Below are 23870 nucleotides of genomic sequence, written 5' to 3'. Positions count from 1 at the left end.
TTGTAATGCACTCGAACACAGTTTTAAAAGCTGTAAAACGGATGTTCGCCAGATACACGAAGCACTTTGAGCTTTTGGCCACCAGATGGCACTAATGTGAACTGTGTCATGAAGCTTCGAGTAATGAACCTTTTTCGACACAGGAGGACAGATTCAGAGCTCCAGAAAGCTTCGGTTTGCCATCACTAGCTAATATCAATAGCTAGATCTATCATTAGCAAAAGCTAAAGGGGCAGTCATGCTAAAGAGTCACGAGCAGTGCTAGTTGCATTTTGAAGCTTACGCGCATTCAGTTAAAACTATAGTGGTTAATAACAGGCGCACAGACACGCCTAGTATGTGAAAACTTGCCAGTTTTGGCGAGCACTAAATACTAAACTTACCATTACTTCATCCAGAAAATCACGTAGTTTGAAAAGCTTTAATTCTTTAAAAATATGTTACGTATGCGTTTATTTGTGTGCGTAAATATTCCGCGTACTTGATGTGCTTGAGGCAGCCGTCAGAACTACATTACCCATGAGCACGGTTATGTCACCACACATCAGTGAATGTGAATCAACATGGCAGCAGCCGCGGCTCTATCTAGACTGGCCCGGCTGGGCTCATACGGCATTAGCAGAAGCAGAGGTTTAATATTTAACAGGATACAGAGGAGGGGAATCGCAGCCTGCATTGACCGTAAGTTTATACCAACATTTAGAGATATTCTGGGTGAATGTAGCAGCGCTAAAGGCCGAATGGAGCAGTTGTACGAGTTGTATCATAAGCGGTGTCGAAGACTCCAGCTGTGTTCTTTCTCCTAGCTTTGGTTTTGTAATCATCAACATCATCATGTCGGATTTCACTGGGTGAATATTAATCTGTTTACAGAGTATCCTTAATTCGGGGTGAAGATTCAAGAGAACCTGATTGGCTGTGCGCAGGGAGTGCGCTGGAATCCCTTACATTCAGCAAAACCTTTGACATTGACTTAATTTCGACTTTGACAGCATACAAGTGAAAAAGAAAAACTGTGGTCAGTACGTACAGTACAAAGAAGGTGTAAAGAAACTGTACAAAGCGCCTGCATCTCTTTATGGTGAGGAAAGTGAATGCTCCTCAAGGGTCAGAGCTTTTCTATTGGTCAGCACTTGCTCGATGAGCTCCACCACTCCGGTTTGGGGGTGTGTAACTGACCGTGCTGCCTTTAAGAGGCACTGCAGCGCCGCTGAAGTGTAAATCAGAAATTTGTTGTAGAATTACGAGGTTGTGCAACGAAACACGGGTGATAATTGCTCATAATGATGTGCAGTTTCCAGAAAGTTGATATTATAGCTATCATTTCATGTATATTTTTCCTTGTCAGCAGCTTTGAGTAGTATCAATGAAGTCATATTGCAATTTGAAGTTATTTTCTTTAAAAGTCTCTTCTTTGTCTTGTTACAGCTTCTATAGGTCTGACGGATGAGCAGAAAGAATTTCAGAAGGTGGCATTCGATTTTGCCGCCAATGAAATGGCACCACATATGGCAGAATGGGACCAAAATGTAAGGAGAGGCTTTTCTGATTCATTTTTTGATCTGTATTAGTTACATGTCTTCCTTTATATAGCACTTTCATTTTACAAAATCACAAAGTGCACAGGAATGTGAGTAAAACATTGGCAAAGGTGGGCAGTTCAGGTCCAGACAGTAAAAATCCTCCCCATGATTTTGTTCCAACCCCCTGGTTTCTGTATTTGGCTTACACCAGCAAGCTGAGGTGTCCTGGCAGTTGGAAAAAAAACCTGGAGAGGATTTTTGTTTTCTGGACCTGACCTACCCACCTCTGAACAATGGAAAGATAAAATTGCTACGATCTAAATGAGAAATAACAGTATAATTACGGACCACAAGCAAACGTAAACTCTGCTCTAGGAACAATGCTCTATGAATATGCTAGCCTAGATTAATGTTTTTAATCTGGATTTTAAAACACCTGTCAAGCTTGCATTCCTAATATACTCTGGAATGCTGTTCCAGACTTTAGGAGCTTTATGAGAAAAGGATCCAACACTGAGCTGTTGGTGATCCTAGTGGTCTGCAGTGGGCATGTCTGATTCCAAACTTTAACAGTATTGTGTTTATACATATATTCCTGAAGGAAATCTTCCCAGTGGAAACCATGCGAAAAGCTGCCCAGTTGGGATTTGGGGGGATTTATGTGCATCCAGAGGTGGGGGGCTCCGGGCTATCTCGGCTTGACACCTCGATCATCTTTGAAGCCTTGTCCACAGGTTGCACCAGTACCACCGCCTACATCAGCATTCACAAGTCAGTCTGCCTATAAGAATGCTTTAATACACAGTATATGTTTTTTTTTGCGTGGCTGCTCAAAATGGCAGGTGTTCTTGCTTTCTTACAACTGTTTCACCTGAGTGGATCTTTGCTGCTTGCGTTACAGTATGTGTGCCTGGATGATTGACACGTTTGGTAGTAACGAGCTGAGAGAGAAGTTCTGTCCTGATCTCTGCTCCATGGAGAAGTTCGCCTCCTACTGTCTGACAGAGCCTGGTGAGTAAAAGAGATGCTGTTGATTTATGCGTCACACTCAAATATGTAAAATTCCACTACTTTAGTAGCAGCCTTGTAGATCCAGTGCAAAAATAAAGATGCAAAGTTGAGACACAAAACCAATCTTGGCTGTAGAGATGGACGATATGCCAGCAATATGATATCGCAATACTTCAAGATATTTTTACAGTACACTGTGCCACAGTATTTATTTTTTCAGACATCTGATCAGTTGGAACTGAGAAGCAAGAACCAGTAGTGCTACACCGTGTTACACTAAGTCCAGTTAAATGGGACTAATTTTGCTGTGTTAATAATGAAACATGCAGTTGGTCAGTGTTCTACAAGTATTGTGACAGTTTATCATGGTAATGATATATCTTGTCATATTGCCCAGACTTAGTTGCCTGACTGACTGACTGTTTGAAGTAGAGGAGCGCGAGGCTCAACCTGATGCAGTGTAAACTGTAACATGGACTTTATGTAGTTAAAGACATTGAAGCAGAACATGCTTTTATCATGCTCATGGATTTCAGTGGCACTGTTTTCTGTAGATTTTCACAGCAATCAGACAGACACATATTTCTCAGTATTCACCTTGACTGTCTTTGTTTCTGATTACTGAGTTGTTCGTGTAGAAGTGTGCAAAATATTCACGTATAAAACACCTGTATTATTTTAATAACCCTCTTGTTAGCATATTAACACTTCTCTGTGAGAATTATTCAGGCTGAATACAGGTCTCTGCGTGGCGGGGTTAGTTTTAACACAGTGTTACAACTGAGCCACCCAACATAAACAATGATATAACTCAATTTCTCCCCATATTCAGAACAGCAGATCTCTGCTTGAAACATACTAAAATTTTACTTCTTCTTCAAGGCAGTGGCAGTGATGCTGCATCACTGTTAACCAGCGCAAAGCTACAAGGAGACCATTACGTCCTGAACGGCTCTAAGGTACTGAGTTCTTCATCATACAGTCTTTAATGAAGTGAATATTAAAGGCAGGGCTCTTACTGTTGTATGTGTATCTTCTTTAGGCTTTCATCAGTGGAGGAGGGGACACAGATGTGTATGTAGTGATGTGTCGTACTGGTGGGAAGGGTCCTAAAGGGATCTCCTGTGTGGTGGTGGAGAAAGGAACTCCAGGACTCAGTTTTGGCAAAAAGGAGAAGAAGGTGAGCTTGTATGTGATGAGAACCAAGAAATAATTTCATTATTTAATGGAAAATGAATGAAGGTCCTTTTGGACTTTCACTGGAATTCTTCTAAAACTGAGTTGCTTTGCTGGTCAGTCAGTCTACGCTTCTCGTATTTGTTAATAACATTAGATGTACATATCACTGGCAGAGCAAAGCCTTGTATCACAGAAATAATAAGGGTATAGGTTATATAGCTGTATGCAAAAGTTTGGGCTCCCCTGGTCAAATTACATGTTTTGTTGATTTTTCTAAGTGAAAATACGTTAACAGATCCTCTGCAGAGAACACAGTTCTGCACATTTGCACATAATGTAGAATTACTGTTTATTTGCTGAATTTAACATAGAAACAATAAAACACAAAATGGTCTGTGCAGAAGTAATGGCACATTTTATATTTTATGTTTTCTTTTTTGCAGTGTTAAAATTGTGCACTAAAATTAGCAGAGAAATGTCATTTAAACAGGTGGTGTTCAAACTTTTGCATAGTTATATACACCAGAATAAAATCCTTTTTCACTGTTTCACAATTATTATAGATTAAGTGAAAAGACCAGTGAATCTTTCTGTGGTTAAAGCAAGAAGGATGGGTCTTGTTTGTTTCTCTATGCCTAAATATTGGCTGAATATGACCAAAAATATGCCATAGTGTTAAGCAATAGCGTATATGCACTGTTATACCCCTAAAGCACATTGAAGATGCTCCAAAGGTTCTGTAGCATGGACACTAGGGGGCAGTAATGACAACCGTTCTGTCCAGCCAAATAACCTCCATCTATATATCTGCTGCTTCACTTACAGGTGGGTTGGAACTCCCAGCCGACGAGAGCTGTTATATTTGAAGACTGTGCAGTTCCGGTGACTAACCGGCTGGGATCAGAAGGACAGGGCTTTAATATTGCCATGAAAGGCCTTAATGGGGGCAGAATTAACATTGGTGAGTTATCAGATGAAAAAGAGTGCATTGGAATCAGTTTATCTGGAGTTTCCCCGAAGCACTGTAGTATTTAAGATACAAAAAATAATATTCTCACCACCATTTTACATTGATCTTAGTTTTGGCTGACTTTTGTAAGGTCACTCCTGAACTGTGGGATTTATTAGTCTATTAATTTTGCGTTCCAACACATACACGTTTGCTTACATGCCATTTATGCCATTCCATATTAATCTAGAAATGTTTAGGCAGACAGTTGTATTTTTATGACGGTATTTGTGGACTTTAAATAAGAATTTACTTAATTGTGTTTTAGATTTTTTGCATACCATTGCTCTATTTCTGTTGGTCCATTCACAGTGGTGAACATGTACTGTACCTATTTCAAATATCTGTACTAACGCTCGCTCCACTACATTTCATGGTAAAATGTTCTACCTTTTATTCCACTAACACATTTTCTGAGATATTTCTTTGATCTTGAGTTCTTGAAAATGACATAAAATGTTCTTTGCCTCAACATCTACATGTAATTAAACTGATATCTAATTGTAATTAAAGTCTTCTGTTGAATCCACAGCATCCTGCTCTCTTGGAGCGGCTCATGCATCTGTTCTGTTGGCTCGAGATCATATAAGTGTACGCAAACAGTTTGGAGAAACTCTTTCAAATAGCCAGGTAAGGAGTCTTTGTTAATGACCTTTTATTACTTTTCTGGCATGATGGTAACTTAAAACAATCATTCTTCATTATTATTATATTATCATATTATTATTGTTGTTATTGCTAATAATGTTATTATCTGGGGTTCTCTTCAGTTCCTGCAGTTTAAGTTGGCTGAGATGGCCACCAGGCTGGTAGCGTCACGGTTGCTGGTCCGGCAGGCGGCTGTGGCTCTGCAGGAGGACAGGCCGGACGCTGTCTCGCTCTGCTCTATGGCCAAGCTCTTTGCCACTGATGAGTGCTTTTCAGTGAGTGCTGGTGCTTTGTAGATTAGTTGTCATTTAGGTTTGCAGTTATCTTAGTTCATCTGCAGTTAAACTGTTGCTGTGTTCAGAATCGTTCACTCATTATCCTGTTTACTGTTTACAACATGGAGAATGACCATGGATGGACTGAAAAATGTACCATTGAGAACTTGAACAGTATTGCAGAAAGGTTAATACATTATAATTGTAAAAATATAGTTGTAGTGTTATTACATTCTCATTATTATTACATTATCTTTATTTAAATTAAACAGTACTTAAATGTGTATGATATCCACTTAAATTCTGCATAATTTAATTGTTGAGATGTAAACAGTCATTTATGTTGGTTTGGTGTGAGATGCTCCGTTCTAGAGAAATGTACTGAGTCAGAATTGTTCACAGTGGTGGTGACAGGAACCAGATCTCTGAAGAATTTACTGCCTCTTACTGAAAGTTATTACAGGAAATGGATATGCATACGCTGCCTGAGTCATTGTTTTATGATAACTTTGAGGTAAGATTTTGGCCGACTGTTTACTGTTTACTGTTGAAAACCCAGATAGATACATACAGGGTATTGTAACAAAATATAGTAATGCAAAGAAACTTTTTTTCCCTTTCTTTCTTTTCAAATTTCCCATTATCAGTGTTACATGTAAAGAACACGTGTGTAGGTTCACTGGATGGTAAATAAAATGGCTATTTGCTTTGTAGACATCGCAACCTCTGGCTCCTATCACCACCACTGTAAAGAAATTTGAGTGAGTACGTTTCTCTAGACTGCTGCATTTTACATTAAAACAACCTGAATGGCTTTGTTTACATCTCAGCAGTTGAATTATGCAGAAAGTTTGAAAAACTAGTGGAATTCCACTTTAATGAATACCTTAAGTTTATCATCATATGTCAATATTCATTTGCATTCGAACAGTCGTGTGTCTTGTATGTGATTTGACAGCTGATTTGTTGCTGCTGTACTGCAATTTAAAAAAGTTCCTAACTGTCTGTCTCTTCGCAACCCACACTACCATATGGTTTCAAGTATTCCATGACTCAACACACATGGACCAACTTATTTACTGATTTTTGACTCCATCATGAGTATCAGGTGTGTTGGGCCAGGGAACAGCTGAAAATGCAGTGCTGTGGGTCACCAGAAATGCTATTCTAGTTAATAGTGAAGGTACTGACATTTTCTGAACAGTTTTCTTTTCTTTTCTCTTGTTCTTGCAGATATGTAACCAGGCTCTACAGATGCATGGGGGCTATGGCTACCTTAAGGACTATGCAGTGCAGCAGTTTGTTAGAGATATAAGAGTACATCAGATATTGGAAGGTAAGCCCATAATAGAAGGTGTCTTTGTGTTTTTAAAGGGCTCATATAATGGGAAACTTAAATAAAAGTTTGATGTAGTGTGTAAACATTGTTAAAGTTTCAAACATACCATTGACTCTCTTCTCATACTGAAACAAAGCTGCAAGAACTGCCCATTTTGAATTCACATTTGTCCTAATGTCACAAAAACCAATGTGTTTACATATAACTGGCTATTAAGCCTAAAGCACTTTAGCTCCAACAATCTATGCTCAAGTTCTAAGGACTGTTTCAGACAGGACTGCTTTTTGAATGAGGCACAATGCAGGGACCAATCAGAACAGAGCTCAATCACATACAGCAGTAACAAAAACTTCCTGTTTAAATAAAGGGATAAAGTGAGGTTAGAAATTGTTTCGGGTAAAATGAATTATTTTTAATGCATAAAACCACACTTACATTAAAGTGAAGCTTGGAGGGGGAAAAAACAATGAAATAGAAGGAAAATATAAGATATGGGCGCTTTAATGCTGTTAAACATCCATCCTGAAATATTTTACTGGTACTAAGAAAATATTTCTTATTTCTGGAGACCGAAAGGTCATAGTTCCAAAGTCAGCTGGTATTTTCTGGTGATTCTTCATTGAAAACACTTTGTATTGTACTACTAGTTAACTGGCAATGACGAGAGCGTGTATGTGAATTAAACACCTGACTCTCTCATTTAGGTACCAATGAAGTGATGAGGATGATCATTGCCAGGAATTTATTGACAGAGTCTTGATCATCTTAGGACTCCAAGCACAGAACGGACTCTCTCACACTGGTGCTGGGCTCTTGTGTACAACACTAACCACATCTTCATCAGTATTCAGTCTCTGAATGAAGAGATTGATGGGATTTTACAGACTGTAGTCATAGACGTCTCTAAATTGTGCTTTTATCGTATATTCCATGAACTGGTCTAATAAGAAATCCCTGATGAATACGGTTTGGCATAGAGATTATATGTTTGATTTCAATCTGGTATCTTTCCTTTTGTTTCATAATGTAGTTTCATTGTAAGACCTTGGATGCCTTTTTGTCCTGTACATATGCATGGGAAGAGAGGAGAAGAGAATAATGTGCATATAGTTATGGGTAGTATTGACCTGTAAGGATATGAGAAACATGAACAGACTTATCAGCATTCATGTGTTTTCATAGCAGAGATATGAATAAGCTACATTTTCCTTTGAGTATACTGCGCCTGTTAACAAAAGAAAAACCCTTCAGTTGTACTTTGTCAAAGGTAAGGATAGACACTGCTTTTTTGATGCACATGTGAAAGTATATAGACTGTTCAGAATGTGCTAGCTTTAAGATTTGCAGTACATGTGGCTGACTGCAATTAAGGGGTCCAAGCACTGCAACACAGTAGTGAAATACTTGCATGGAAGCACTTGTTATTTGCTCACTGAAGATCCAGCATAATTCTGTGTAGAGCTACTCTCGCTGAGTGTGTGTACTCTATGGGAAGGGAAAGGTTTGATTTGTTCAATTCCAACCTCTTAATTTTATGTACCCTCTAGCTAATAATCTTAAACTCAGCTTTGGACCTGTTGAGTTTCAACAAAACAAAGTTGGATTGTTCACCAGCTCTGTTTCTTCAGTGTTACTACAGCTTTGATTTCCAAGAACCACCACCAAATTTCCATCGACGAAATATTTTGTGTGTATGGGGTTATTGGGCAGGTTACATATTTATTTTTGGAAAAGTAAAAGTACAATAGTGCATACGGAAGAAAGTCAAAAAAGTCATTCAAGTCTCCTATCATGCATTTCATAATTAAACACAACTTTGAAAATAAAGCACAAAAATGTACCATTTTTGTTTGTTTATCATTCAGGATATTAGGTAGAAAACAAGTACAGTAACATACTTGAAAAAGACATACTGCTGAAGAAGCCTTCATAATTTTTTTCTTTGCAGGCAAAATGTGATGCCATGAAGATCAGAAAGTCATTTATGTGATTTGGTACACTGAATGAAACTAATACTGAATATTTTTTACTTTACATTACTCCTGTTCTATTTAAGAGTCGACCACTGTTAAACACCACTGGACTAATTATTTAGCAGTTTTACACACCTCAGATACAAACAAAAGAAATTATGGTTGTTTATATTTTTAGAAAATGTACAGTTACAACAAATGTACAACAAACAAATTTACAAAAAATGTCATGACAAAAAAATCTCTTGTCCAATATCCTGTTAGCTAAAGTAAACAGTTTACTGATGAATGAATCATTTAGTCATGAAGGGAAGGGGTGGTCTTACACCAGTGGGCTGAAGTGAGAGACTCTGAGTGAAGGGTGATCGTCAGAATGACCAGAAAGCAGTGGGCCCTTTGACGACTTCCGCCACTCTGCAGGATCTACATTCATCCCTCTGAGGAAAGAAAATCGAAATGAGATACTGAAGAGACCAGTTCTGTTCATTAACACCTGAACGTCTATATCTACCTCATCTCATTCTTGTCAGTGCGTTGGTGAGCTCTCTTCCTGTAGCAGACGAGGTAGGCCACCACTGCTGCGATCAGCAGGGCGAAGAGGAAAATGCCCATCAGCACCCCACCAACCACTGCTGCAGTGCCACCATCTGTATAAAAAAATATATATTACATGCAAAAAATATATTACATGCAATCACATTACACAACCTCTGGTAAAACGAATCCAGATCGAATAGTGCTTTACTTAATTTAGGTTATTATATCAAACTCACGTGCCACTTTCACAGATATGCTGCACCCTGCTTCGCCCAAATCATTTGATGCTCTGCAAGTGTATGTCCCAGCAAAGGCAGCAGACAGGTTAGTCAGCATAAGAGAACCAGTACGCTGATCTGGAAGACAGTATGTATGTATTCCTTCAGCAGATGATCTAACAAATCAGCAAGTCAGTTAAAGTGACAATTTTTCAGAATTGTCTAATTTGCTTAAATGTAGGCATTCAGACTGTTTGTTGTCAGGAGTTTACGTCTTTAATTTTGCACTGGAGTTATGAGGCTAATGTATCGATCAAGTACTAAAGCTAAAAATAACACCAATTAGCATTATGTAAGCTGCATGCCAAAATCATGACACGCTGACCACATCAAATTGTTGATTAATCTCAAACAAACTAGCACGTGGTTTCTAGCACTGTTTGACATACTGTTATCTATAAAAAAATATATATATAAATATATAAAAGCACCCTGCATATCTAACAGCAGCCACTTTGAAGCCTGAATTATGTCCATACCTTTGTCTATTTCTATTCTATTCTGATTTTTTCTTGATCACAAAACAGTATATTGAATTTCAATTCAACAAGAGATTCAAAAAGAACCCTGTAGGTCTGAGGCAAACCTTGAGGACTTTGAAATATCAGGTCTTGGATATCAGCAGAGCTGTTTCATGTTTGTTCGGCAAACATGCATTGGTTTCAGGTGTTTTAGATAAGCTTGAGGGTTGGGCTCAGCTGCACAGTGTTTATGTGTCACAGTATTAATCACCTGAAGGCCTCCAAGAAAAGCTTGTCTTAAAGGAAGCAGCACTCATTATATACCTTCCACCATGCTGTTGGGGGGCAGAGGGGCTGCATTCTTCTCTCGGCTCCAGGAGTAGATGGGTGTAGGAACGCCATGGGAGCTCGCACACGTAAGAGTGACATCATTCCCCACGTAGGTGCTGCCGCTCAGCTGACACACAGGCACAGATGGAGGCACTGAAGGAGGAAGTGCGTATAAATAGTAAAAGTATATGCTTGAAATTAAAGACGCTCCAACATCAATAGCAGCATCAGTAATCCTATCAGCATGCCCAATACTGGTGCCACACCATGATGTTATATTAAGTCCACATCATCCAACTGTGTAAAGAGGGACGTTTAATCAATACTCTATTGATTACCACTTAATTGATCCACATACTGGGCTTCTGCACAAATACCCATTGACTGCATTAGAAACACTGGAATTAGTATTGAGTGGTAAGACTGACTAAAAAGAATGTTCCCTATTGCTGGGCCACAACATCAGTTTCCAGTATTATAATGTGTTAGTGGAGATTCTCATTGATTTTCCAATACCTAGCACAGTCAGGTTAATCAGACCCTGTCCACTGCCAGACCAGTCCTTTGGATTGGTGACATCACAGATGTAAAGGCCAGCGTCGGAGGGCTGGACACTGAGGATCTTCATAGAGGCAACACCCGACACCGGTGGGTTCTGCACTAAAGCCACTCTCCCCTCCCAAGAGTTCACCCAGTACAGATGCCCATTGTAGTACATCACCTACACAAAAAAGCCTTTTAATTCAGTGCAAAACAGGGTGCACGACATATTGGTGGCCAATATATTATTCACTGAAAATAGGAAATTATTATTAATCATTTGAAGGTATAACGATGTATATGTAAAGTTATGCTCTTATGTGAATTTTTCAGTTTCAGCAGATGACAAGGTTGCAGCAAATGTTCAGCCAAAGTACAGCGAGCTACAAGAGTTTCAGTAATATTAATCTAGTTAGTCATTTAAAAACTCATCATTCTAGTGATCAAAAGAATATGAGGCAGCAAGCATCAGCAGGAGGCACCAAATTTCTCAAATGTCTCTGCCACTTGGGGGGGGGGAGTACAACATTTTTCTGCAAATGATAAAACACAATTACTTTATATTTGATTAATTTAAGAAATAGAAAAGTATGACACTGTACTGTGTTGTAACTGATACAACTGACATAACAGACTTACTATCTCATTGACTTTATATCTCTATATAACTTTATATCTTATACCTTTATATCTTGTATCTCAATAATTAGTAAGTACCTCATAATTGTGGCTTAATACCTCATAATAAGAAACTTTCTCAATGATAAGTATTTCTCAACATACAATTTCACAGTTTCACAACTGAGATAACTACTTCTCATAAACTTTTGCCTTATGAGATGTTAAGATATTAAAATTATGACCTAGTTTTTGGCTCAATTTTTCTCAAATTGCAGAAAGTCTTCTTTATATATGGATTATAGTGTGAACTTGTTTTAAAGAGCACAAAAGTAATTTAATCAGTTATTATCTGTTTCAGTATCAGCCATAACAAGGTGTTATTGTTTTACCATTAGCCTAGAACCTCCACAGCCGTTTGTGAGCAGTAGAGACCAGTGCTGGTTGCATTAAACTACCCATGTTTAAGAGCTAAATTTCCCCAACCTAAGGGTATACTCCTAAGGGAATTAAATATATACAGCACAAAATGGTTTCTGATTAATAAAAATTTGATTGTTACTATGGAGACAGCTGGCTTGCGGGCTACAAGATGTGTGATTGCAGTTAAGATGCGATAAACAAAACTAAAAAACACACAAGTAATATTTTCATTTTAATTCTTTAATTCCTCAGGGTAGACGGTGCGTTCATCATCATCATCCGGTGCAAAAATCCTAATTGTTTTTAGGATTTTAATAAAGCACAAACAGGCATAAAGAGAACACATAACTTTAAGGGTTGGTGTCGTGGACAGGGATTAAGCCTAATCTCATATTACACAGAATTCTGGCTGGAGATTCTCTATTGAACGGAAATTGTAGCCCAGATCTAGGCTTGACCAAGAAACCAACCCCAAGTGTCCCTTGGGGATGTTTTTTATGCAACGAGGCCCAGATCCTCGGCACTCACCCTCTGTGCCTGGATGGCAGGAGTTCCGGGGGCAGCGTAGCGCCACTCCAGAGTAAATCCCTGAGACGCATGTGTGCTGTAGCTGCAGGAGAGCTCAGCAGAGGCTCCAGAGCGGGCGAACACGGAGCTCTTCACCACAACTGCCTCCCATGACCACGCTTCACCTGAGCAGGGGGACAATTCAGGGATGTGACTAAGCAGTTAAGGGGAAAAGTCCCTAATAAGCCCATATATCACCCAAGACCACTTTCACTTTAATTGGAAATAATTAACAATTGCAGAACTTTTTGCTTCTACAACAAACAAAAAATACTGGCACCATTTTCCACTAGCTTTTTCTTGTTTACTCAGCTTCTGTAAATAACCAATTGTAATGACGGACATTTGGTTAGCACTAAAATAAATATTCAGTTCTAGCAAGTACTCTTCTGGAGCAAAGCTGTACCAACTTTGCTTCTTTTGTTTGGTGAGCCTTACATTCCTGCTCAATCAAAACTTCCTGAAGTTGAGATAACAAAACAAGGTCATTGGAAATCAGTGCCGAGTCATATTAATCTGTGTCGTTAAACTAAAATGGCGCCGTTGGTGTCGAGCTCTAATAACCCGGAGTGAACTCAAGACATTTAAGAAAAAACTGTCCAAACAGTAGCTATTTTTGGTGCTTGGGCCATAGAAAATAAAACAGATTTTTGTTCGGGGTCTGCACAGTAATAAAACAAACTAAAATAAAAGAATTTAATTGACATCCTGAAAAAGAAACAATACAGAGTAACAGGACAAACATTCCTACAAGAAAGCGAAATACAACATGGTGGTTTTATAGACTCATGCATGTCATGTGATAAATCACATGATCGAGTCAGGTAAAACCACCACTTACTGCAATTCTCAGGGCAAAGACGCCCAATTATCTTGCAAAAATGACTTCCCAGATAAAAATACAGTCAGCTCAGACATCAACAGTGTAGAAGCACAGTCAGCTCAGGCATCAGCAGTGTAGAAATACAGTGGACCTACCTCAAAATGTGATAATGTCTAACCCACCTGGCCTAAATATTCGTCAAAGATGGCCAACTTACGAAGTCTAATAATAAAAGGTCATTACAGTGTGAGGCAACATGAATTTACTGTACATTAATTACATGTATCTGTGACTGTGTCCAGCCTAAAGGACTTGATGAGGAACTGCAGTGTTCTTGTTTTTGTAAGCCTGTTTGAAAAATCTCGTTTGTCTAATCACAGCGAAAACGTGAACAAGATTTAAATACGTCACTTTCCGTTCATAAAGACGGCATCCCTGAACTAGCGGCTGAAGTCAGATGTCACGTGACCAACAGCAGTTCGGGCCTTTACTAAAAATAAATACTCAAAAACCATCAGTGGTTTCAGCTCTATATTTACTGAATCATTATGTGGGTCATTCTACAGAGGTGGTTCAAAATACTGTCTCTCTCTAATGAACAAATGTTAAAAAAAAAACTAAAATAATTAGTTCAATGCAGTCCCACAGTAAAAACAATCTAAAAGAAAAACTGAATATTCAGACCTTAGACATTTACAAGAACGATCTATTTACACCTAAAGCATTAATTGAGATAGTAATAAGTGAAATATATATAAAATCATCATTTATAGGGTTCTTTCTATTGGGATGAGGCTGTCTACTAAATTTCAACTTCAGAAAAAAATACTTACATTTTTGTATTTTTTTTTTGTCCAATTGTTTTTATTTTTTAAGATTTGATGATTTAGATTTTATAAGTGTAATTTTTGAATAAAAACATTTTCACGTCCGTACCGAAATACAGTTTTAGTCCATAGGCGGAGCCGTATTTTAGCCACACCCGTGATCTTTAGAGCAGGAAGTGAGACTGCATCTGTGTCCCTCATGGCCACATGGTGAGCAGTTAGATCTCACTGTTTTGAAGTAAATGTGTGCCAAAGTCTGAAATTCGGTGTGTGACATTAAGAACTGTCACTACTGAAACACATATTTTCTGCAGTTAAACCATTTGTTTTTGTTGTTTTTTAATGAAGAATATTATTCATTTACGTGTGAACAACTGTTCAAAGCTATGTTTGCTGGTCATGTACTGGCTAGCATTTTTCAGTTCTGCTCAAAATGAGCTAAAATGGTCACTATCACAACAAATCACTACTGAAACATTTGATAAAGTGTCTGTAGTGTTGTGAATGTTCAATCATTTATTTTAATAAAATAAACATAATTTAATAAGCAAAAGGATTTCAGCCTAAAGTCCAGGTCAAAGTTTGAATTCTGATTTTCAGTAGAATGGTCTCTACATGAAATGTAAAAAACATTACATACGTCACGTTTATCACTTAGCAACACAACTAAACAATGTTAAATAATTAATTGATAAATATGCCATTCTATATTGATCATTGCATGTCCTCCAGCATAAAATTACATTAAAAATTAAACACTTAATTTTTTGGCTTCATTTATTAATTTTCTCTAATGTGTCATTTCAATTTCTTACAATTAAGTGAAAATGTGTTGCTCCAATCTCTAAAAAAACTAAAAAATTAAAAACTACATGTGCTCTCCTCAGTTCTGTTCCACTATCAAATCACACACAAATAATCTCTCTGGCTGAATCAGCATGTGATTAAATATGTGACCAGGAAGAAATAATAAACCTGCTATTTTATCTTGACCTCATGGTGAATTAAGTAGAATCTTTTAACATTTTAAAAACAGAAGTGTTACAAATTCAGAATAACATACATTTTTGCAAAAAAAGGGCACTATTGAAACACTTTAATACTTTTACAAAATTTAAGATTTGAGGTCTGAAAAAAAAAGAAATGAATTGTTCATAATTTCTGTTTTGTTTTTTCACAGAAAAAATAAGTCTTATGCTCTATACACATTTAGAGATGATTAGCTAAATTAGCTTGGATTGTAATAACTTGGATTTTATCTGTTTATTATTGACAATTGAGTTGTCAATTCATGATTTCTTTTATAAACATGATGCATTATATACTGTACACTGTATGCCATAATTTTACATTCTTTACTGAAAAAGGCATTCAGAGAGACGCAAATATGCCCAAGTGTACAACAGACTACATGAATATATGTAGAGGACTTTAACATTTGACATCGAACAAAGTAAATCCAGATCAATATTTATGTTAGATAAGTAGACATTGAGAAGATGATAAAAATGTGACTAAAACAGACCTCAACAATAGCAGAAAATATTCTTTATTGCTCAGTCAACAAAACGAAAAAAGCAAGATTTTTTTATACTGATTTTGTGTTGTTTCTGATGAACAAAATACAGAACAAAATAGATTTCACTGTACGCTGAGTGAATTTCTAAACTTCAGTTAGTCTGCAACACAAAGTTAAATGAATTTTAAAGGGAATAGAAAACATTTTTAACATTTTTCTAACCAAATCGAAGCCATTCAGTAGAACGGCCCATACATCAATTACAATGAACAGTTTTGTGTATATTTATATAATATTCACAATTATTTACATGGTGGACATGCTGATGAGTTGTTCAGGGAAATTGGTGTTATTTTATTCTTAATGTAGGCATTTCTGAATGTTTTCATTTTTGTGTGTAATTACTGAAAATGCTTTAATTTTTATTTGCCCTGCAGACACTAATAAGCCCACAAACTCATTTCTGTTAACAGATTCTGAATGGAAGCCTGACCTCTATAAAAACACAGGGGATACAGTATGAGCTGGGGTGAAATATAAAATCTGAAATCCATGAACAGAAATCTGCATATGTTTTTATTATTTTTTTACAGTTTAGCATGACAGCATCTCACTCTCACACTTTTTTTTCCACATGACCTGAATATGTATATAGACAAATATCTGGAGTTTTGTACAAATAAACATGTGAACACATGAGCAAATATGTATAATTAATACAAAATTACAATTAGCAGACCAACAGAATCTTAGTCAAATAGAAATGATTATTCAGAGGGAACAACCCAAACTCATGAATCATAATTAGTTGAATTGTTCTATTATAAATGGTTCCTGGTTTAAATATTTGTTATTAATCTTCCTAAAAGAGTCTTTCTGTTTTTAAAATTACAAAACATATTAATAAATATTCTGACATAAAACAGTGGGTGGACTTATTAGGAATTTCAGTGGGCTTAAAAGCTACAAAGTGCAGATTTTCTATCCCTTCTGTTCTTTTTTTTATTACATTGTTAAATAAATGATATAAAAGTTGCTTGATTAAGCTAAAAACGATTGAATTTAGTTTTTATATCACTAAAAAATAAAAAGTCTACAATATATACGTAAATACATTTACTTACATTTAGGTGGGCTTATTGGCGGCTTTTTCCTTTGTAATTGTGCATCATAGGTCCTAATACGCACTCATTCCTGAGTTTCCACTTGATTCTCAGACTTTTTCATGTTCACAGTAATCCGCTATCAGACTTGGTGCTGCACTCACCGTGTTTTTCATTTAAACACAAACGAGATTCAGTGAGTACAGTAGGCTGAAAAGCACTCCCAGACAGACTGGATGGTAGATAATGAACAGTTGACATCAAGGTTCCACGGGTATATTAATATAGAGGAAAATTAATATAATCTATGATAACAGCACTGATTTAGTCATTTGTTTTTAATTTATATTAAATAGGAGATCTACACTTAAACAGAAAATGATTAATATAACAAAAAGCATATAAAATGCAAACCTTTAGCATGAGGATAACACAATAAAGTTTATGTGGAAAAAAATAATGAAAAAGTAAGAAACATAAAAGCTAATTAAAAAAATTATGGGAATCTCCACCACCTGTGCTACAGTATTTAAAGGGTTTAAGACTTTGAGAGCTTCTGTTGTTTATTTGAGTTTAAGAAATGTAACAGCTGAGAATTCAATCATGCGAGTCATTAAAGAACGGCTTAACAAAATCTATTGCACTTTGTTTGATTGTTGACCACATAATGATCAGAATTAGGCCAATATTATCAGAATTTATAACTCAAAATCATGGTGACAAAATGTTCATGCCAGTCAGGGCTCTTAATGAAGATAACAGTCATCTAGCGTTATACCAGGAAGTATATCAGGAACCATTTTCAGCCTTATTATTCCAATGAGGGTGTTTAAAGGAGAAACTATAGAACATGGAGTTGTTATGCTCTGATCTTTGTGAAAAGGACACAAAAGTACTGCGGAGCAACTTTCAAGAATAAAATCTTATAGAATTTACAGTTTTCCAAACAGATGCGCTTGTAACAGGTTAGGTTCAGTTTCTCCCGTTATGTTTTCAGGCACTGAGTAGATGGGAAAATAATTCTTACTTACCAAAGCACAGGAGAAAGATCCAAGAAATGAGCACAGCCTGACTGTGAACCATGTTGCTTTATGTTTCTTACATGGAGCTTTCGTTTCCTTTCCGTTTACAGAGATAGCGTCCTGCTCCTGACTGGGTGGCGCTGATTAACAGTGGACGCAACACTCCCCAGGTGGTGCTCGGTGGTTAGGCAGGCAGGTGTGGCCACATGTAAATACAAATAAGAGCAGTGGTGAACTCTGTGAAGCTCTTCAGACCACTTTCAGGTAATATCTTTTATGTGTGGGAATATAGAACAAATACAGTAGAACAAGTGCAAATCTTTACATCAGTTTTTCATCAGAGCTGAACTGCATATCGAAAAATCAACAAAAACCAACAAGCTTAATTGTTGCATTTATTGAACAAGCAGAGTAATGTCCTGTAATTAAAATGAACATCAGAGATTTGGGCATTCTTTTTCCCTGTCATTAAACAGGCAGACATTTCTCTCGTCACCTTGCCCCCACCACGTGGACAAATAGGAAATAAAGGCTAGAGGATAAAAGGATTCAGTTGCAAATCAGAAATGCATGAACGTGTCTGCTGGAAAAAAGTCTAAGAAATGAAAAGAGATTGTGTTACTTATTTACTTATTGTGTTACTCACTTCACAACAACATTCTTTATGGTAAGAGCAAACCTCAAATCCAAACTACCTGCACAAAGCTTAATAGAATTAAAGCACTGACCACTACAAGGCTAGATCTTCTAACAGCCTAGGTAAACATGAACATAGCCATCGTTGACTGACAGTCTCTTTCCACAGAACATGATGAAAATTTGAAAAATTTTTTGGTCCTTTGAAATGAAATGACCACAATCGTGGGAGGGTATTCTTTTACATTCTCAAAGTGGATAAAGCATTGTATCATATGTGGTCTGTATTTCCCATAACTGTAAAAAATAACTTCTACCAAACTAACACTTTTCAGAGGAAAACTACTGTTCAGACTGAAAAATCTGTCCAAGGTTGGTTCAGAGAATAGTTGCCAAAGGTAGAAACTCCTGAGAAAAAAGGAGGCACAATGTAACATTTAAAGTTACAGAACACACTTAATACAGCATTGTTTACTCTGATCAAATCACTCAAACAAGACCTGTAACTGAATCCAGTAAACCATCAACTTCAGTGTCTGTTCAAATATCAGTAAAAGACTTTCTTCACTTTCTTCATTCTCTGAAGAGAAAATGTTCTGAATGCTAACAAAACAGAAATGGAATCCATGGAATCAAATGGATGGTTACATGTGTCAAATTCCCCAACTAAATGAAAAAAAACACTTTTGTTGAAAGTCATAGTTTCAAATTGTAAAGATCTAATTCAACATGTGTTTTAGGCATCTTGGCCTGCTGATTACACAAATTATAAATAAAAAAACACCCATACAATATACTTTATAAAACAAACTGCTACATAACTCTATTTTGTCTTAAATCTTCAATATAAAAAGTAACTCTTGATCTATGCACCAACTTAAGTAAGTTTTAGCCATCTGTTTGATGTGAGAAGAGGCCCAACTCTTTGCTTCCTGCAGTTCATCTCTTAGACGTCACTTGCAGAGTCACTGAGCATCAATGAGCGTATCTGCTGCGGTTGAGTCACACTGTTGTCAGAGTTGCCTGAGCTACACGAGTGAGCCGGCTTGGTTCTGGCTGGGCACGAGGACAGGGACGGCCCCCATGCGGGACAGTGTGGCAGAGTTGATGGGTGTGGGAGCAGGACGGGGGGCCTGTGGCTGAGCTCCTTCAGTCCTGTGTGTGGAGCTGCTGTCAGAGCTGGGGGGCCGTGTGTGTGGATGAGCTTGGTGGTGGTGTTGATGGTGGTAATGCAGGGTGTGGGTGGGTGTTCTGTTGCCGTTGTATCCTGGCAGCCCGTGGAGTGGGTTGGGATCTCCTGGACGCAGGCGGTAGGCGGTTGTGCTGCCGGACGCTGTGAGGACAGAGGCAGTGTTGCAGGCTCCAGGCGGGTACGAGTAGTGGTTGTTAGGCGTGTGGTGAGGGTCGCGTGGCGGAGGGCTGGTTGCTATAGAAGACAGAGTTCCATTCTTGGAGATGATGTCAGATCCAGTAGTGCTCTTAGCCCAAGAGACCCTTTTAGGAGCCTGAGCATCCTCCCTGCAATGAGACCATCGGTTAGAAGAGAGCAAATAGAAGCCAAATACTGATATAGTGAGGCAGCACACAGCGGACCTTATAGCAAGCATTAAAGAGCCAGCCAAAGAAAACTGGATATATGGTATTGTGTTTCTCAGATCATTTATGAACAGAGTTTTGAGATAAGGTTAGATTTAAGGTACAGTATTGTGCACAAGTCAGAGACCATTATTGATTTATTTAATTTCACGTCTAAATGACCATTAACTACAAGTTATTCATGTTTCCGTATCAGGAAAAAAGCAGAAAACATATATTTAACAGAAAATTACTTCAACAATGAAACATTATATTAAACTGTTCAGTATTTAATGTGCCCATTTGCCTTTCTGACAGCTTCCATTCTTTTCAGGAGACTTGCTTTCAGTTTTTAAAAATAAAATGCATTTTTTTCTCCACACCTCCAAAGAAACTAAAAAACTGGGTTGCATTTTCTGCTTCTCACAATTCAAGTAATCCCAAACACATTCAGTGATGTCAAAGTCTGGACTCTGGAGTGGTCGGTTCATTGTTCTGTGAACACCAGCAGCTTCTTTTTTTGATATAATTAATACTGATATCAGTATGGTAACAGTTGCTAACTTGCTAAGACTGGTTAGGTGTCAGTTTTGTTCTAGTAACCAGCAGCCATTAACCCAGAACCTTGAAGGAAAGTGGAGAAAGGCAATGTGTGAAAAGGTTGCCACTATTGCTCTTTAACACCTGCTAATATCCAAACATGTAATCTAAGGTATGTAGTGGACAATGGTGTAGTTGCCGAATAAATTAAGAGGGAACACTTCAACACCAGACAAGTCTCCTTCTTTTTCTCTGCGAGAAATAAATTATATCACATACACACTGACGCCAGTGCAAAAGTATTTTTTTCAAAGGAATAGCTCATCAAAATGTATACAAGTATGGACAAAATTCAAGTTTTAAGGCTGCTATTTTTGTGCTATTTAAGTTTTAAGGCTGTTTTTAGCTATGTGATACACTTTTGTCCATGTTAATTATAAAAATGTCATATAATGTCAGAATCCACATAAAGTCTGTTTGAGATGCGAGTTGGAGGTAAGTGTGTGATGATTTAGGCCTGCACTTTGCATGATGCTAATTCACTAAAAGCTACCATTACCTATTAGCCATATTAGCATTCTAGCTTCAGTGCCAAGAAATTTCTTACATTGATTCTTACATGTCTTGAATGACTGACTATATTTAAGTGTAAATTTGTTAAAAGCATCAGACATCCAAAAGCAGTTAATTTCATAATGTCTATCCTTTGAACCCTACATGTCACTTAAACAGATACATGCAGTGAAAGGAGAAGCTTGGGGCTCACTTGATATCATTGGCCATTTCCTCCTCTGTGTCACGGCTCCTCCTCAGGACGAAAATCAGGAACAGCACAAGAGCCAGCAGTCCCACCACTGAGCCCACTGTGGCTCCTGCTATCAGCCAGGCGTTGTTGGCTGCAGCGAAGTTCAAACAAAATTCACTTCAGTTACAGCAGAGATGTGCCAGCCAGCACATTAACACACAGGAGATGCTGCGTCATGCCTGCAAGCGGTACTTACGAGTAGAAACCTCCAAGTTGATGTGGCAGCTATCACTCCCGGCCGTGTTGCTCGCCCTGCAGACGTATTTGCCGGACATGTTTTTGGTCAGGTTGCTCAACCTGAGGGTGCCTTGCCTCTCATCTGAAAGCCAGACATCACAATTCATCTTTCTGTTACCAATGACCTTGCTGCAAATCCTTACAAGCTGTAAGTCATTAATGGTAATATTAATAACTAATATGAAACTTTGCGATCTCTCAAGATCTTGACATTCATTCCAGTCAAAAGGATCCTTTGAAAATTCTTCCACTGAAAAAATAAAAGATCTCTTTCAGGAACTACAGGGAACCACAGCACATGTGGAACATACGCAACACATTCCAGGTACAACATGTTGACACATCATTCCACATATGTTTGCTGGGTCATAGCACCAATAAGTCTAAGAAGATGAAAAGACATGCATTAAAATTAAAAATACAATCTACAGTAGCAGTTTTGCTGTTATTACTGGGCAAACAGGGATTGCTCTGGGATTGCACTTACTGCATGCCATCTGCTACCATAAGTTATGGCCCTCACGGACTGGCCCAGCGGGTCACAGGGAACGGAATGTTCAAAGAGCCTGAGATTTAACTCTCGACACTCTACGAGCATCAGCCACTCATAATAGCTCCATTATTACAATCTAAGCTTTAAACAGCAAAGCAGCTGGAAAGACCCTGAACTTGGACGTGTTAGGCTCATGTTTGTAACCAACAGTTTAAACACTTGGCAGATTCACCTACTTTAACCTTTTTAAAAATCAAGACAAACAACGTAGTTTGCCAAGTTAGTTCACATGCAAAAATGGCTCACAGCTGAGGCCTGACTGCTTGCCTTAAATGGATATTCTGGCCAAAATGAACATTTTAACACCATCACTGCATCTGAGGTACACATGCCTACTCATCTCATACAGTGCTGCCATAGGAGTCTAGATTTTCTGGTTTAAAGACTAGAAAAACGGCCTCCTCATGATGTATCACAAAGGTGGGAGGAACATTTGAAGGCCACAGCTGCTTTGGTGGGTGTTTTTTTGGGGCGGGCTGTTCAAAATGTTTTTTTTTTGTTGTTGTTTTTCTTGATCTGGTAAATGCAAAAGAAAGCTAGATAGCTAACATTACCGGATTGCTCCAGTGTATTGCTCAAATGATTTGTCAGATGTAGAGGACAACCAGCTAACAGCTAGCTGTTAGGGTAAGGCAGCTTACCTGGCTAACTAAATACCGTACATCATTTTGGCCCTTTTTTCGGTGGCTGAATGGGTAAAACCTTGTCTCTCTCATCCATATTTGCTAAATAAAGATAGATTTACATTTTTTGTGATTTTGTTCAATGACTGAGGCAAGAGTCACACCAATGCTAGCTTGGTTATATTAATTAGCCGATAGATCCGAGCCGAGGATAGCGGTCAGGATTGGTTGACACCACACAGATTCCCAATAGTTGTAGGACATATTTGTGTAATGCATTCTGGATATTGTAGAGAGAGAACACTGATGAACGAGAACAAGAAACTGATATAAAATCCATGCTGCAGAATACTCCATAACACAACAAATAACACATTAAACTCCAGAACAGCCTTTAAATAAACATGAGCATGGAATTACCAGATGCCAGATCAGTGGATGAAAAGCCTTTAAATGCTATTCAAACATTTTACACAGTGCTGCGTTGTAAATGTAGTGGAGGCCAAACTATTGATGCGGGGAAAAAACACCCTCTACAAATCTGAATCTACAATCTACAAATCAAGACATATTTTTTTTTATCTGTGCAAAAGCTACAATATAAGCTTGACTACATTTTGTCCCTCTGACACACTCTCAAGGAGCTAACAGTGGAAAATGAATCTCTACGCACAGAAGTGACAAATCAGAACCACTACTGGACTAGCCAAGCTCCATTATATTACATGTTAGGCCAGTTCATTGTTTTGTCTTATTTGGGCTCACCATGTCACCGTGCCGCCCTGCTTAAAGGAACAGTTTTGTGAAAAATCAAAAGTACACAGCTTCCTCTTACCCCAAATAGTTGGTTAACCAATGCATGTTTGGTTTGGTTTGTTTCTTTAGTTTTGCACTGG

At 37.9% G+C, this 23870-nt stretch overlaps 3 protein-coding genes across 6 annotated transcripts in view; 1 reads left to right on the top strand and 2 right to left on the bottom strand.

The window, feature by feature from the left end:
• Window positions 1-132: 132 nt before the first annotated feature.
• Window positions 133-8824, top strand: acad8 (acyl-CoA dehydrogenase family, member 8). 4 transcript variants are annotated; one of them, XM_036560435.1, is made up of 11 exons: window positions 133-681; window positions 1429-1529; window positions 2125-2294; window positions 2425-2534; window positions 3417-3493; window positions 3577-3714; window positions 4539-4674; window positions 5255-5352; window positions 5493-5645; window positions 6879-6981; window positions 7689-8824. In XM_036560435.1, the coding sequence occupies exons 1-11, from the start codon at window positions 564-566 to the stop codon at window positions 7742-7744; spliced, it is 1260 nt and encodes a 419-aa protein (XP_036416328.1). In that variant the 5' UTR covers window positions 133-563; the 3' UTR covers window positions 7745-8824. The 4 variants fall into 4 exon arrangements, with proteins under 4 accessions (XP_036416328.1, XP_036416341.1, XP_036416348.1 ...); XM_036560448.1 differs by lacking the exon at window positions 133-681 and adding an exon at window positions 688-851; XM_036560455.1 differs by lacking the exon at window positions 133-681 and adding an exon at window positions 875-1081.
• A 101-nt stretch (window positions 8825-8925) lies between these two features.
• On the bottom strand, window positions 8926-18144 carry LOC118800252 (V-set and immunoglobulin domain-containing protein 2-like). The gene is made up of 7 exons (XM_036560465.1): window positions 18015-18144; window positions 12673-12836; window positions 11080-11284; window positions 10558-10716; window positions 9731-9850; window positions 9469-9604; window positions 8926-9394 (listed from the first exon to the last, which is right to left on the bottom strand). Exons 1-7 carry the CDS (start codon window positions 18064-18066, stop codon window positions 9280-9282), a joined length of 951 nt encoding a protein of 316 aa, XP_036416358.1. The 5' UTR covers window positions 18067-18144; the 3' UTR covers window positions 8926-9279.
• Window positions 18145-19592: 1448 nt separating this feature from the next.
• The window catches only part of esamb (endothelial cell adhesion molecule b), a 49178-nt gene continuing 44900 nt past the window's right edge, over window positions 19593-23870 (bottom strand). Inside the window, exons 6-8 of the mRNA XM_036598554.1 lie at window positions 21758-21880; window positions 21523-21652; window positions 19593-20159 (exon numbers count right to left, since the gene is read on the bottom strand). Of these exons, the coding sequence (XP_036454447.1) occupies window positions 19670-20159; window positions 21523-21652; window positions 21758-21880 (743 nt within the window). The 3' untranslated portion in view covers window positions 19593-19669. The remainder of the gene's footprint in view (window positions 20160-21522; window positions 21653-21757; window positions 21881-23870) is intronic.

The sequence above is a fragment of the Colossoma macropomum genome, unplaced genomic scaffold (assembly GCF_904425465.1).
Source record: "Colossoma macropomum unplaced genomic scaffold, Colossoma_macropomum, whole genome shotgun sequence".
NCBI classification, from domain to species: Eukaryota; Metazoa; Chordata; class Actinopteri; order Characiformes; family Serrasalmidae; genus Colossoma; species Colossoma macropomum.
This window is presented reverse-complemented; position numbering and strand designations above follow the sequence as displayed.

What these genes read in the sequence shown, in the direction of transcription:
- acad8 (XM_036560435.1), top strand. Translation starts at nt 564, where the DNA reads ATGGCAGCAGCCGCGGCTCTATCTAGACTGGCCCGGCTGGGCTCATAC. An exon ending in TGGCAGAATGGGACCAAAAT is followed by an intron (nt 1,530 to 2,124) that starts GTAAGGAGAGGC and finishes ATATTCCTGAAG; the next exon opens with GAAATCTTCCCAGTGGAAAC. An exon ending in CTACTGTCTGACAGAGCCTG is followed by an intron (nt 2,535 to 3,416) that starts GTGAGTAAAAGA and finishes TTCTTCTTCAAG; the next exon opens with GCAGTGGCAGTGATGCTGCA.
- LOC118800252 (XM_036560465.1), bottom strand. Translation starts at nt 18,066, where the DNA reads ATGGTTCACAGTCAGGCTGTGCTCATTTCTTGGATCTTTCTCCTGTGC. An exon ending in CTGCCATCCAGGCACAGAGG is followed by an intron (nt 11,285 to 12,672) that starts GTGAGTGCCGAG and finishes TTTTTTGTGTAG; the next exon opens with GTGATGTACTACAATGGGCA. An exon ending in CATATCTGTGAAAGTGGCAC is followed by an intron (nt 9,605 to 9,730) that starts GTGAGTTTGATA and finishes TTTTTTATACAG; the next exon opens with ATGGTGGCACTGCAGCAGTG.